A 15,039-nucleotide genomic window follows, 5' to 3' on the forward strand; every position below is an offset into this window, starting at 1 on the left:
TTAGCCATTGAGCCACTGCATCCCTTAAGATGAAGGACAAGAACATATATGCAGGAATTCTGGGTGATGGAAGTCCACAGATCTTAAAGTTGCCAAGTTTTGGGGTGGGTGGTGGGATGCTTTAAGATCTTACATCCTTCTCAAACTATGTTGCTTGGGTTGGAACCAGTGGTGGGTTTCAAAACTTTTTCGAACCTACTCTGTGGGTGTGGCCTCCTTTGTGGGAGTGGCTTGCCGGCCATGTGGTCTCTCTCTCTCTCTCTCTCTCTCTCTCTCTCTCTCTCTCTCTCTCTCTCTCTCCCCTTCCTTTGTCTCTCTGTCCCTTTTTCCTTTTTTTCTTTCATCTCTCTCACTTTTTCTTTCTTTTTTATTTTTTTTCTTTCTTTCTTCCTTTCTTTCTCTTTCTCTTTCTGTGTGAGTCTGTGTGTGTGTGTGTGTGTGTGTGTGTGTGTGAGTGGTGGGTTTCAAAATTTTTTGGAACCTCTTCTGTAGGTGTGGCCTGCTTTCCAGGTCCACTGGTGGAACCTCTTCTAACTGGTTCGGTAGATTTGACGAACCGGTTCTACCGAACTGGTGCGAACTGGCAGGAACCCACCTCTGATTGGAACTATGAACAGACCAGCCTATTGCTTCTGTAAATAATTGTGGATTGCTCCGTGTACAATTAAAAACTCCTCCCTACTAACAAGATGAAACAACCCAGGGGAGGGAGGGGGAAGGAAAGAGGAACTATTGTCTGCTGGTGACATTGAAGAGAAGGTCACATTTAAGTTTAGATTTGGATTGAAAGGTGATGGATGTTTCCCTATATGGGCTGAGATACCAATCCCTTTTTGACTTTTTTTTTAAAGTTGGATTAAAGTTTTAGCTGATCTATTTTTGTGTTCTTGGTTTTTTTTTTCCCTTTTCCTTTTTTACTTATAGTGATTCTGTACTCAACAATCCTTTCCCACCATGTCAGAGTTCTGGCTAATCTCAGCTCCAGGGGATAAGGCAAATTTGCTTGCCTGGGACAGAATGAATACTGTGACTTCGAAAGCCAACTTGTCCAGCAACAGCAAATTTACCATTCCTGACCTCAAGGTAAAAAGTGGGATGAAATGCTAGGTGTGGGAGGAAGATCAAGACAAGAATAAGGGCAGGGATCAAGCATATTTCTTCTTCCTTTTTAATAGAGTGGGTCTCCTCTCCATACAGGGAAAATTAGTATGTATTTATTTATTTCTGCTGCTTTCTAGAGTACATGAATAACATGCACCATTATTATTAATCAGTGTGTTAGTTACTAGCAGAAAAATCTGGAGGTTTAATTTGGTTCTATTCAAACCCGTCCTTTTGCAGAAAATCTCAAAGAACTTATAAATGAAACAATCTATGAGCGTCCTTAATGGTCCTAGATTGCAATTAATCAAAGTGGAACTCTGCCATAGATATCTTATATACAGGCAAATTAAGCAGAATTTAGTCACAAATAAACATACATGGAATTTGTAGCATTAATAAACTAGATCCGAACGAATTTAACGGGACCTACGGTAGTTCTAAGGAAACATAAATTTCACTGGGCAAATACTTTGAATGGAGATGCATAGCAATTTAATGGGTGTCTGCAAGGAAGTGGGGTGGGTGGGAATTGTAATATGTACCTAATGTCATTGTGTCATATTTTACCATAATTGATAAATCATAATGTGTTACCGATGCCATTGTCATGTCCATTCCAAATAAGCTTTGGTTAGCTGTGTAAACTTGCTCATGGTTAACAGAGCTTGGAATTCTTAAAGTACTTCTTCAATATCATCCCGCACTCACACGTTAGTTAATTTTGTTGAAGTACTAGACGTAAAAAAATATAGGGATTAATAATATGACTCTGCTAGAAGGGCTGGCTGATATCCGAAAACCACCTTCACTGTTGGAATCTTAAAGTGTAATAATTTCAGGAAGAGATGCAATGAATTTATTTGCTGCAGCCAGTTTCTGCTCAGATTATATATAAATGAAGTAAGGCTCTCCCATTTTAAAGCTTAAATGTTTTTTTTCCTACTGAAGTTGGCAAGAAAATATAAATTCTATTCAGTGCCTTATGTTTGCATATGCAATATACTGTGAGCAATAAAGCTGTTGAGAAACACCGAGAATAAAAATAGGGAAGTCTTATAGAAGTGGATTTATAATCACATGATAACGTACAGTTTTTCCTTATTTAGAATAGAGGCATTTCTGTCATTTTCCATTGAGAGAAAATGTTCTCCCTGATTGACTTTGGCTTCCTCCGAGCGCCCTTAATACTTTGATTACACAAAGGATAATTTGTGCCAAAAATAATAAAAGAAAGATCATTCTGGTAAAACAGTTGAGCAGGTCTTCTGTTTGTGTAAAAGTATTTGTGTTCCCTTCCACAGGTAGGAACTCTGGACACGCTGGTTGGCCTCTCGGATGAGTTGGGAAAACTCGATAGTTTTGCTGAAAGGTAAAATAAAACGTATTTACTGCACACAAACAGAAATGGAAGTGGTTTTTCCAGGTCACAGGGTTCCTGCCTGAAACTAACTCTGACTTGTTTAAGATTGGCCCTAGAGGTCAGCCAGATCAGGCAGGTTTGGCTTTATTCTGTTTAAACTCCTGGTTTTTATTTTGAATCGAATATATTTAGATCTAGGGAAGCAGTGGGCTTCACCCCCACGGTAATCAGCAAGTCCCTATCAAGAATGATCTATTCTGTACACTTATTCTGAGGAGCCATTTACAGAGAGGACCAGAGGCTGGGTGTGGGGGGGGGGGAATGTGTGGGAAATAGCATTTTTTTTTTTTTTTGCAGAAGCACTACAAATACTTTTAAGAATATGTAAATAGCTCTGTTCTTTTTTATTTGGAAAGACGTCCACCTGGAGCTGAATCTTCCCTGAATCTCGCTCCCCTCCCCAAATCTTCAGTGTTTAAACTTCACATGTCTGAAGGATGGTCTTCTTTGTTGATTTCTCAACCCAGAAGCAAGTCCTCCTACATTGGAGGAAGCCAAAGTCAATCAGGGAGAACATTTTCTCTCACGTTGGTAATAGCCGAGGTGGCGCAGTGGTTAAATGCAGCACTGCAGGCTACTTCAGCTGGCTGCAGTTCTGCAGTTCGGCTGTTCAGATCTCACCGGCTCAAAGGTTGACTCAGCCTTCCATCCATCCGAGGTGGGTAAAATGAGGACCCGGATTGTTGTTGGGGGCGATATGCTGACTCTGTAAACCGCTTAGAGAGGGCTGAAAGCCCTATGAAGCGGTATATAAGTCTAACTGCTATTGCTATTGCTATTGCTAATAGCAAGTCCTCCTATATTGGTAATAGCCAGTGGTGGGATTCAAATAATTTAACAACCAGTTCTCTGCCCTAATGTCCAGCTGGATAGGCGGGGCTCAATGGTCATGTGACTGGGTGGGTGTGGCAACTCAACGTCACTCACATTGATGGACGCTTCGCCTTAGCTGTTACAATGCAATAAGGGTTAACCGGAGAGGCAGTTTCTGTAAGCAGGTCAATAAAGATTAAGCTAGAAACAACGCCAGAATGTTTCCTTCCTGCCTTCCTTACAGGATTAGCCCTGTAAAGTGGGAAAAAACAAAAAGATTTCTTCCAACAACCGGTTCTCTGAACTGCTTAGAAAGTTAACAACCGGTTCCCCCGAATAGGTGCGAACTGGCCGAATCCCACCACTGGTAATAGCCACCACTAAGAGACACAGGAGGACTATTAAGACACGCAAAACACAGAATTTGGGGAAGTAAATATAGGGGTGAAAATGAAGTGTATATTTGAAATGCTATAGTCGGATTTGGCAGCCTGGAACAAAAGTTGGATTGGGGGGCGGGGGGATGGTAGGATTCTCCCCAGTCCTTCTCCAATTTTACACTGAAAAGCTCAGAAAAGACAGATCTCTCTCATTTCTTTTTCTAAATTCCCACTTTCCAAATTCTCTTTCCTCCTTTGTCTATGGAGATTCTCAGTCAAACAGGTCATGGTTGCCTCAGAGGTGTCTTTTCGAAAGGCGACTGGGTTTTATATGTATATTTTCTTTTTCCCTTGAGGAAGAAGACATTTCGCTTTTCATTCAAGGAGCTTCATCAGTTCTGGCTGGATGGGGGGGGGGGGAATGGAAGGGTTAGTCTTAGCCCTTCCATTCCACACCACCTACCACCCTCCAGCCAGAACTGATGAAGCTTCTTGGATGAAAAATGAAACATCTTCTTCTTCCTCAAGAGAAAAAATATATATATAGTCCAGTTACCTTTTGAAAAAGCACCTTTGAGATTTCCCCCTTTTCTTCTTCGTCCTTGAATCTGGATGAAAGGTTAGAAGCGTGAAGCTGTGTATTTTATTTCATTTCATTTCATTATATTATATTTATATGCTGCCCTTTCCCCCCCGAAGGGGACTCAGGGCGGCTAACAAATCAAATCAGAGAAGGGGGGGGTACAGAAAAAAAATAAAAAATAAATGATACATAACAATACATAATTTAAAAACACACAACAGTCATACCATTCGAGAAGGGGGGCAAAAACTCTTTAGCCCCAGGCCTGTCGGAACAGCCAGCTTTTAAGGGCTTTGCGAAAGGCCTGGAGGGTGGTGAGGGTTCGAATCTCCACGGGGAGTTCGTTCCAAAGGGTCGGAGCAGCCACAGAGAAGGCTCTCCTCCGGGTAGTCGCCAGTCGACACTGGCCGGCGGATGGAATTTGGAGGAGGCCTAATCTGTGGGATCTAATCGGTCTAGTGGAGGTGATTGGAGATTGGTGATTTTATTGAGGGCTTGGGGATTTTTTTTTTAAAAAAAAGCAGAACGCACAGGTCTATTATTAAGAAATAGGTTTGCCGTTCCTCAGTGGGACATTGTTTCTCAGAATCCATCTGTTTTCCCATCAGGCTCCTGAATAATATCGCGGTCACCAAGAATTAAATAATTCAACTTTGCTGTATCCATAGACATCCATTCCTAACCATGCTGGTGCCAAAGCTACAAGAAATGGGTTGCCACATTGTAATGCACATTTAATCTCTTGCCCCCCCCCCCGCCCCCCCCCGGTGCAGATTTTCATTTTTATTTATTTTATTACATACATTTCAGCATAACCCATCTCACCTAAGTAACTCGGGGTGGTTTACAATAGCATAATGAAACAATATAAAGCCCGAATAAAAGCACAGAATTAAAAACAAGAATTAAAAACAAGTTAAAGTTTATAAGTTAAAAGTTTTTTTTAAAAAATACTTTTCAAATTTTAAAAATTAAAAATTCAGAAGGCTAAAAAGGTTAATGAGACAACAGGAATACTCTCAAGCCGAGAGCCGAGGTAGCGCAGTGGTTAAATGCAGCACTGCAGGCTACTTCAGCTGACTGCAGTTCTGCAGTTCGGCTGTTCAAATCTCACCGGCTCAGGGTTGACTCAGCCTTCCATCCTTCCGAGGTGGGTAAAATGAGGACCCGGATTGTTGTTGGGGGCAATATGCTGACTCTGTAAACCGCTTAGAGAGGGCTGAAAGCCCTATGAAGCGGTATATAAGCCTAACTGCTATTGCTACTGCTAAGCCACCAGCCATCCCCAAGATTACATCATACTCTTAGATCCCCATGCTAATTGAAAGAGCCAGTTCTTAATTCTCTTCTGGAAAAGCAGGAGAGGGGAGGGGGCTTGCCTTATCTCTGGGGGCAAGATTTTCCAAAGGGCAAAGGCAACTGCAGAGATGCCTCATCATAACAACCTTTTTGCCGTGAGATTTAACCCCATCTTTCTATTAACCAGGGTGGCTCAGTGGTTAAGATCCTGAGCTTGCCGATCAGAAAAGGTTGGCAGTTCGGTGGTTTGAATCCTAGCGCTGCGTAATGGAGTGAGCTCCCGTTATTCGTCCCAGCTTCTGTCAACCTAGCAGTTCGAAAGCATGTAAAAATGCAAGTAGAAAAATAGGGACCACTTTGGTAACAGCGTTCCGTGCGCCTTCGGCATTTAGTCATGCTGGCCACATGACCACGGAGACGTCTTCGGACAGCGCTACTGCTTCGGCTTTGAAACGGAGACGAGCACCACCCCCTAGAGTCGGGAACGACTAGCACATATGTGCGAGGGGAACCTTTACCTCTTCTATTAACTACAGTCTTTTATAGAAGAAACTTGAATGTCTGATGCGGAACCCTCATCTGATGAGAGAACAGAATTACGTGTGAGATTAGTGTGTTATAAAAATGAATGCAACATATCCTGAACCCCATGAACAAAGAGAGAATAGGTCTGAAGCTAGGTTCTACCACAAAACCGCGGACGACAAAATCGCGGTCGATGAAAGCGCGTATGTGACGTCATCACAGCGCGACGAAAAAGATCAAAAAATGTAAAAATAAAGCTAAAACCTTCCCCTAACCCCCCCAAACCTAACCCTAAACCTAACCCTTAACCTAACCCTAAACCTAACCCTAAACCTAACCCTTAACGTAACGAAAAACCTAACGCTAACCCTTAACCTAACGCTAAACGTAACGCTAACGCTCTAACCCTAACCCTAACCCTTAACCTAACCCTGACCCTAACCCTTAACCTAACCCTTACCTTTATGTGAATCGGCTTGCTGTAATTTAATTTTTATTTCAATTTTTCGATCTTTTTCGTCGCGTTGTGATGACGTCACATACGCGATTTCGTCGACCGCGCTTTTGTGGAACGCGCTTTTGACGGGTCACGCTGAAGCTAAGCATATGAACTCAGCATTTATATTATAGTTGCAGAAAAGCAGATAGTTAGTGGAATTGTTATTAGATCAACATATGCAAGAAATGCTGGTACATCTAGCTAGCTAGAAACCAGCCAGCACTGCTTCTGAGCAGCGTAGCAGGGAAGGGGCAAGAGTTTTCAGGGTCTCTTGTTTCCATGCAGTTTTATTACTTATTTACACAAGGAGGCAGAGTGTTTTTCCATGTCACTTTGAAGCAGCCCGTGGCATTCTGATGCTCTCTTGCCCGTCCATTCTTGAGCGGTTTCCATCTCGGATGGCACACGCTCCCTGCAAACCTATTTTTAAATGCTCAGCAAAGTTAAAAGGGTATAGAATAAAGATGAGAATCCTGGGAAATCCGTGTACAGACTTAATACTTCAAAAGCAAATTAATGTCCATTTTTCGATATGTTTATTCTGAAGGAAGCATTTTTTGGACTTTTGCAATTCTGCTATATCAGTTGCATGCCCCAACACATATCTGAAAAGGAACATCTGTGGGTCCCATGGGCTTCAGCAATGCTTCCTCCATTCGTGGTTGCTTGTAGGCTACAGTTCAATGCAAACTACATATACACACTCTGATTCCAGGTTTACTTTTTCCTCTTCCTGGACAAGCCACGCCTTATTTTCTTCTTTTTTTTGTTGAAAATTTTGGAAAAAAAAACCTTTTACAAATGTTTACCTCCCTCCCCTTACCCTCCTCACCCAAACCCCAGCCCCCAGTCTCCTCCCCCCGGCTTCCCAGAACCAATACAGGGTATAAATCTTTAACAAAGATATTCTAAGATAAACTTTAAAAAAAAGTATCATCTTTCATTTGAGCTTTAACTCCTCTTTGCTAGGCTAGCTCTAAACAGATTATATCATTCCTTGTTTCTTCAGTCACAAACTATCTGGAGTTTCTTAGTCCCATATTTATTTTGAGTATAGTCAGTCCATCTTCTCCACTCCAGTTTATTTCTCTCATTTGAGTGGTCCTTGATATTTTAGCCATCTCTGCTAGGTTTGTTACTTTCAATGTCCATTCTTGAATAGTAGGCAAATCTTCCTTCTTCCAGTATTGCGCCACCAGCAGTCTTGCTGCAGTTATTAAATGCAAAATCAGGTTAATCTCTACAAGTGTACAATCAGTATTTATACCTAACAAAAATAACTGAGGGGTAAACTTTATCCTTTTTTAAAGAACATTTTGCATAATCCACCATATTTTTATCCAAAATTACAAGTCCACCATATATGATAATATGTAGCATCAACACAATGCCACACCTTGTTTTCTTGACACCCACTAGCAGTTGGGAAACAAACTTTGTAACATGGGAGAAATGACTAGGACTGAATCGTTAGCCCATCAATCAGAATTGGGTGAAAAATAACAGAAGACCAAGCACATAGAATTTTTTTAAAAAGCTTACCTTCTTATTTTCAGTACCAGAGCTCAACAGGCCTTTAATACAGTAAACCAAGCATACTTTCAAACTTACCTTTGTTCTTATTGAAACTTCTTGTTCATCTATCACTGATTTCTTTTTTTCTCCATTTCTGTCTACACCTCGGTTCTCACTTTAGGGTCTGTAAAAGTGATGTTTTTTACTATCTACTGTAGCTGTAAAGTTATTTCATGAATTAATTTGAACTAAAATGTTGCTCTTTTGTTCTCTTTATGAAGCGTAATAAAGAAAATTGGCCAGTATATTGGAGAAGTTTTAGAAGATTCAAAAGATAAAGTACAGGAAAACCTGCTGGCTAATGGAGGTAGGCCTTAAAACCATGGATATATTGTTGTGTTTCAATGTAATTCATTGTTTTCATTCAGTTTCCAGTAGGAACCACTGAAATTAATATGCTCGTTTATTAGGAAATTAGATGGTGCTTCTAGTTTTAGAAAATAATGCTTGTAGCTTGCAATTTTCATTAGCTTTAGGGCAGTTTTCTGTCACTCTATATGCTGTGAGTTATGGATAAAATGATTTCATCTTCTTCACTGCTTATATGGTTTAAAATTTGTGATTGTTTTACAAGGAGTCCTGATTTCCAGAGAGGTGGCTATTACTCTACAATTCCATTAAGTTCTATTCTACATATCACAAAAGTATTTAATTATTTCTAATGATACAGAGAAGCCCTTAATGGCAGTCAGCACTGAAACATTTAGCACAAGGAAAAGTAAATGTAACAGATAGGAACAAGGAAACCAACTCAGGCTGAAATGACACTTTTAAACGGCAATGCCTTGAGAACTTTGCACTTGTCACAGGCTAAAGTGAGACGCAAATTGCCCCAAAGTCAGCTTTAGTTCATACCCAAGTACAGGAGCTTTTGGGCAATCTGCCGAAAACCACCTTTAACTAACTGTTGAAATGTCTATCGGTAGCATAAACCCAGAATGGAATCCTGTTCTTTGACAGTCATCTTGTGCCAAGCGATAACTTTACTTTTTAAGAGGGGCATTTTTGAGGATCAATAATTGCACTTACTGTATTTCAGGCACAAAGGACAAAATGAAATGTCTAAAGGGTATGTTGCGTTTGGGTGGCAATGTGTCTTGGCCAGCATGCACTCAGTGTGTTTAATAATAGAGTCTCGAGTCCACATCTGGTTGTAGGGGTACAGTGATCAGGTTACGAAGGATTTCTCTAGTAACAACCCCGTAGCTTGATCACCATCTCCCTATGACTCAGATTACTGCAGGTTTGCATCCTTTAAACCACTGCTGATTTTTCCTTTCCTTCAGTCTTTTTTTCTTTCTTTCTTTTTAACTTACTCTCCCTGCATGTCTAGAGAAAGGAACTGTAGGGACTATGGGAACGTGTGAAACTTTTTGCATGCATCTGTTTTCTTATGATCAATTGTATCACGGGCGTTCTTCAGCGTGCAAAACTGCACTTTTTACTGAATAGATCACTTCAGGTTACCGGATCTAAACTGTAAAAACTCAGATGTGAGTTTAATGCAGAGGTGAGTTCCTACCAGTTCGCACCAGTTTGGTAGAACTGGTTCGTCAAATCTACCGAACCGGTTAGAAGAGGTTCCACCAGAAAGCAGGCCACACCTACAAAAGAGGTTCCAAAATTTTTTTTGAAACCCACCACTGACACACACAAACACACACACACACACACTCACACAGAGAGAGAAAGAGAAAGAAAGGAAGAAAGAAAGAAATAAAAAAGAAAAAAAGAAAGAAATGAGAGAGAGAGATGAAAGAAAAAAAGGAAAAAGGGACAGAGAGACAAAAGGAAGAGAGAGAGAGAGAGAGAGAGAGAGAGAGAGAGAGAGAGAGAGAGAGAGAGAAAACACATGGCTGCCAAGCCACTCCCACCAGGTCACATGGGTGGCAAGCCACTCCCACAAAGGAGGCCACACCCACAGAGTAGGTTCGAAAACTTTTTGAAACCCACCACTGGTTTAATGGCAGCAAATATAGCTTGCCGCTACCATCTAGTGGGTATTTAGATTTTGCAGCCCGGGTTTGGTATGCAGGTAGTCCTCGACTTACGACCACAATAGAACTCGAAGTTTATGTTACTACGCGAGAAATTTGTTGCGTGAATTGTGCCTCGTTTTGCAACTTTTCTTGCCACTTTTGTTAAGGAAATCATTGCAGTTAAGTTAGAAAGTTAATCGAATCTGACTTCCCCATTGATTTTGTTTGTCAGAAGGGGACAGAGGTGGGTTCCTACCAGTTCGCACCTATTCGGTAGAACCGGTTCGTCAAATCTACCGAACCGGTTAGAAGAGGTTCCACCAGTGGACCCGGAAAGCAGGCCGCACCTACAGAAGAGGTTCCGAAATTTTTTGAAACCCACCATTCACACACACACACAAACACACACACAAACAGACACACACACACAGAGAGAGAGACTGACACAGAGAGAGAGAGAGAAAGAGAAAGAAAGGAAGAAAGAAAGAAAGAAAGAAAGAAAGAAAGAAAAAAGAAAGAAAAAGAGTGAGAGAGAGAGAAAAGAAAAAAGGGACAGAGAGACAAAAGGAAGGAAAAAGAGAGAGGGAGAGAGAAAGAGAGAGAGAGAGAGAGAAAGAAAGAAAACACATGGCCGGCAAGCCACTCCCACCAGGTCACATGGCCGGCAAGCCACTCCCACAAAGGAGGCCACACCCACAGAGTAGGTTCCAAAAATTTTTGAAACCCACCACTGGAAGGGGATCACATGACCTTGCAACCATCATGAATATGAATCAGTTGTCAAGCATCCGAATGTAAATCACAGGACCATGGAGATGCTGCAACAATCGTTAAGTGTAAAAAAAGGTCATAAATTGTTTTTTTTTTCAGGGCCGTTGTAACCTTGGCAACTTTAAGACTTTTAACGCCCAGGATTCCTCTGGAAATGAAAGTCCACAAGGCTTAAAGTTGCCAAGGTTACAACGGCCCTGAAAAAAAAAACAATTTAAGGTTGGGCACCCTTAGTTTAAGGGAAAGGAAAGGGCCAGTTAGCCCTATGCACAATTTAACCGAAAGCTGTGCATTTAGGAATTTTAACAAACATTTTTGGAAGAAGTCCCATTTTGCTTCTTGTATGTTTATTTATTTATTTATTTATTTATTTGTCTTGTATGCCGCCCACTCCCGGAGGACTCCGGGCGGCTCACAAAAGACAAGGGAAAAGGGGGAACGAGACAAAGACAACATATTAAAAACAAAACCAACATTCACAATTTCCGTGGAGGTAAATGCTTCTCAGCTCCCCCCAGCCTGCTGGAGCAGCCAGGACTTGGTGGCTTTGCGGAAGGCCGGGAGGGTAGTAAGGGTCCGGATCTCAACAGGGAGCTCGTTCCAGAGGGCCGGAGCTGCAACAGAGAAGGCTCTCCCCCGGGGAGTCGCCAGCCTCCTACTGAGCTGCCTCATACATATTTTATTGAAGGAGGCTAAAGATGAAGCCTGTTGATTTCAGGTCTCCAAGTCTTTAATCCTTGATGTGCGCATTAGATTTTCGACACCAAGGAAATATAAGAAGGTAAGGTGACTCCTTCTCGGAGAAGCATCACTCTAGAGAAAGACTTAAGAGATATCAGAAGGGAGACAGCCTGACACCACAAAGATAAGGGATTGTTGCAAAAAGCATACCACCCACTAAGGAAGAGGTCCCCCACACCTACTTATGTACCAGTCAGTCGTTCATTTCCTTAGATCACCTGGATTTGCATTGTGTACGTATCCAAATGCATTGTGAATTTTTAGTCCCACAGGTTTTCTTGCAGACATACCATCTCACCCACGTGGCTCTCTAAACGTGGAGAAGGTTTAGCAGTTATAGCAGTTAGACTTATATACCGCTTCATAGGGCTTTCAGCCCTCTCTAAGCGGTTTACAGAGTCAGCATATTGCCCCCAACAACAATCCGGGTCCTCATTTCACCCACCTCAGAAGGATGGAAGGCTGAGTCAACCTTTGAGCCGGTGAGATTTGAACAGCCGAACTGCAGAACTGCAGTCAGCTGAAGTAGCCTGCAGTGCTGCATTTAACCACTGCGCCACCTTGGCTCTAAATTCACTTAAGAATTTCTTTTTGTGTGTTATTAAGGCCTTGCTAAGAACGACATGAAGTTGCTGGGATGTCTAGAAGCATCCTCAAATGTTTTTTCTCCTGTTTTTTCCAGCTCTAACTATGTATGTGTTTGTCCATTTATTTGTTCTGGTACCTCCTGTGCTATTTAAAATGTGGTTTTAAAAAAGTATCTGGCCCCCTTGTGACCATTTCTACTTCCACTGCAGTGCCTCCATACTACTTTTGACACAGGTGTGGGTTCCTGCCAGTTCTAACCTCTTCTATAGAAGAGGTTCCACAAATCTAAAGTGCCGTTTAGAACCGGTCCCAGCTCCCTCCCGCTGCCCGTCCACACATCATCAAGATGAAGAGCGAGAGGAGGACTTCTGGGAGTTGAAGTCCACAAGTCTTAAAGCTGTCAACTTTGAACACCCCTGGGGTTTTTTTCTAAAGGGTTAGGGGTGCAAGGGTCTCGTAACTTGACAGCTTTAAGACTTGCACACTTCAATGCCAGAGTTCCTGAGCCAACTTGACTGGAGGAGGACTTCTGGGAGTTGAAGTCCACAAGTCTTAAAGCTGTCAACTTTGAACACCCCTGGGGTTTTTTTCTAAAGGGTTAGGGGTGCAAGGGTCTCGTAACTTGACAGCTTTAAGACTTGCACACTTCAATGCCAGAGTTCCTGAGCCAACATGATTGGAGGAGGAATTCTGGGAGTTGAAGTCCACAAGTCTTAAAGCTGTCAAGTTTGAACAGCCCTGGGGTTTTTTTTTCCTAAAGGGTTAGGGGTGCAAGGATCTTGTAACTTGACAGCTTTAAGTCTTGCGGGCTTCAAATGCCAGAGTTTCTGAGCCAACATTTTGATTGCTAAGCAAGAGTGTTGTTAAGTGAGTTTCACCACATTTTACAATTTGGCCACGCCCACCCGGTCACATGACTACCAAGCCACTCCCACCCAGTCACATGGCCGGCAGGCCACTCCCACAAAGCAAGCCACACCTACAGAAGAGGTTCTAAAAAAATGTGAAACCCACCACTGTTTTGACATCATAGAAAAGGTTACTTGAATAGTTTTTAGGTGGACAAAACTGGCTCCAGAGACCAACCCACAACAGGAGAGGGCTAAAACTACAAAAGCAGGTGTTTTTTTTTAAAAAAAAGAAAATAAGCCAGGGGACTTTATGGTTCCCTAGCCAATATGCATTACATCTTTCAGGCCCCCAGATCTTGCTGATTGTGGCTGTGAAGCATTTCAGTTCAGTAACAAGTTGTGTGGGCCATGGATTGTCTAACCCTGCCCTAAATTAAAGCTAACTAGGTATTACTTTTAATCAAAATCTTTTACTTTCTTATTTGCTGACTATATTGACAAGATGAGGTCTAAGATGAATATGCTCCTCTTCGAGAAATTAATTGGGTAAATCCTTATTTTTAAATGGTGAAGAATTGGCATAGGGGAGCTTGAGATGTGGATAAGCATCTAGAAAAGGGAATAAATACAGGTGGGAATCCTTCCCAATTTATATCCTAAATGCAATCTAGTCTGGTCTGCAGGTTTTCATGAGAAAAGACTCCTGTATTTCTCAGAATAATTTTTCTACATGTGCAGCTCACTGGATTTCCTTTTATCGTTTCAGTTGACTTGATTAGTTATCTAACAAAGTTTGAATGGGACATGGCTAAGTATCCGATAAAACAGCCCCTGAAGAACATTTCAGAAGGATTAGCAAAGGTAATCACTGTTTTCCCTCCTGTATTGAGAAGCACCTTTATAAAAGCTCATTCCCAGGAATGATCATAAAGTGCTGTTAATTAAAGTGTGTTTAATTACTGAGGACAGCTTTCTCAGAAACCCAGTTGTGGATACGATGGCTACTGACTCACTTTGAAATTGATCAGAAAGCAAACTGGGCCCGTTTTTCCACATTGTCCAATTTTAGCATTATGTAAAATATCTTCTCCAACATCTTTCTCCCCTCAAAGTTATTCTTGTCTGAGGGGAAAAATAAAAATGTAATATCTACGTCATCCTAAGAATTATCTCCTGTGACCTAAGGACGATTGAGTTTATAAATTCTTTCTTCTTTCTTTCTTTCTTTCTTTCTTTCTTTCTTTCTTTCTTTCTTTCTTTCTTTCTCTCTCTCTCTCTCTCTCTTTCTGTCTGTCTGTCTGTCTGTCTTTCTTTCTTTCTTATCCATCTATCATCTATCTATCATCTATTATCATCTATCTATAGCTATCTATCTATCTATCTATCTATCTATCTATCTATCTATCTATCTATCTATCTATCTATCTATCTCTATCTATCATCTATCTCTATCTCTATCTCTATCTATCTATCTATCTATCTATCTATCTATCTATCTATCTATCTCTATCTATCATCTATCTCTATCTATCTCTATCTATCTATCTATCTATCTATCTATCTATCTATCTATCTATCTATCTTTTTCTATCATCTATCTATCTATCTATATCTATCTATCTATCTATCTATCTATCTATCTATCTATCTATCTATCTATCTATCTATCTATCTATCCATCCATATCTATCTCTATCTCTATCATCTATCGATCTATCGATCTATCGATCTATCGATCTATCTATCTATCACCTATCTATCTAACTATCTAAATATCTATCTATCTCTATCATATATCTATATCTATCTATATCTATCTATCTATCTCTATCTATCATCTATCTATCTATCTATCTCTATCTCTATCTATCTATCTATCTATCTATCTTTCTTTCTTTCTTTCTTTCTTTC

At 41.0% G+C, this 15,039-nt stretch overlaps 1 protein-coding gene across 2 annotated transcripts in view; it reads left to right on the forward strand.

Moving 5' to 3' along the window:
- Positions 1–930: 930 nt before the first annotated feature.
- ATP6V1C2 (ATPase H+ transporting V1 subunit C2) overlaps positions 931–15,039 on the forward strand; it is a 31,977-nt gene continuing 17,868 nt past the window's right edge. For both annotated transcript variants that reach the window (XM_032213984.1, XM_032213983.1), the window contains exons 1-4: positions 931–1,083; positions 2,406–2,473; positions 8,420–8,505; positions 13,895–13,989. In XM_032213984.1, the coding sequence (XP_032069875.1) occupies positions 955–1,083; positions 2,406–2,473; positions 8,420–8,505; positions 13,895–13,989 (378 nt within the window). In that variant the 5' untranslated portion in view covers positions 931–954. The remainder of the gene's footprint in view (positions 1,084–2,405; positions 2,474–8,419; positions 8,506–13,894; positions 13,990–15,039) is intronic.

This window comes from Thamnophis elegans, chromosome 3 (genome assembly GCF_009769535.1).
Source record: "Thamnophis elegans isolate rThaEle1 chromosome 3, rThaEle1.pri, whole genome shotgun sequence".
In the NCBI taxonomy this organism is placed as follows: Eukaryota; Metazoa; Chordata; class Lepidosauria; order Squamata; family Colubridae; genus Thamnophis; species Thamnophis elegans.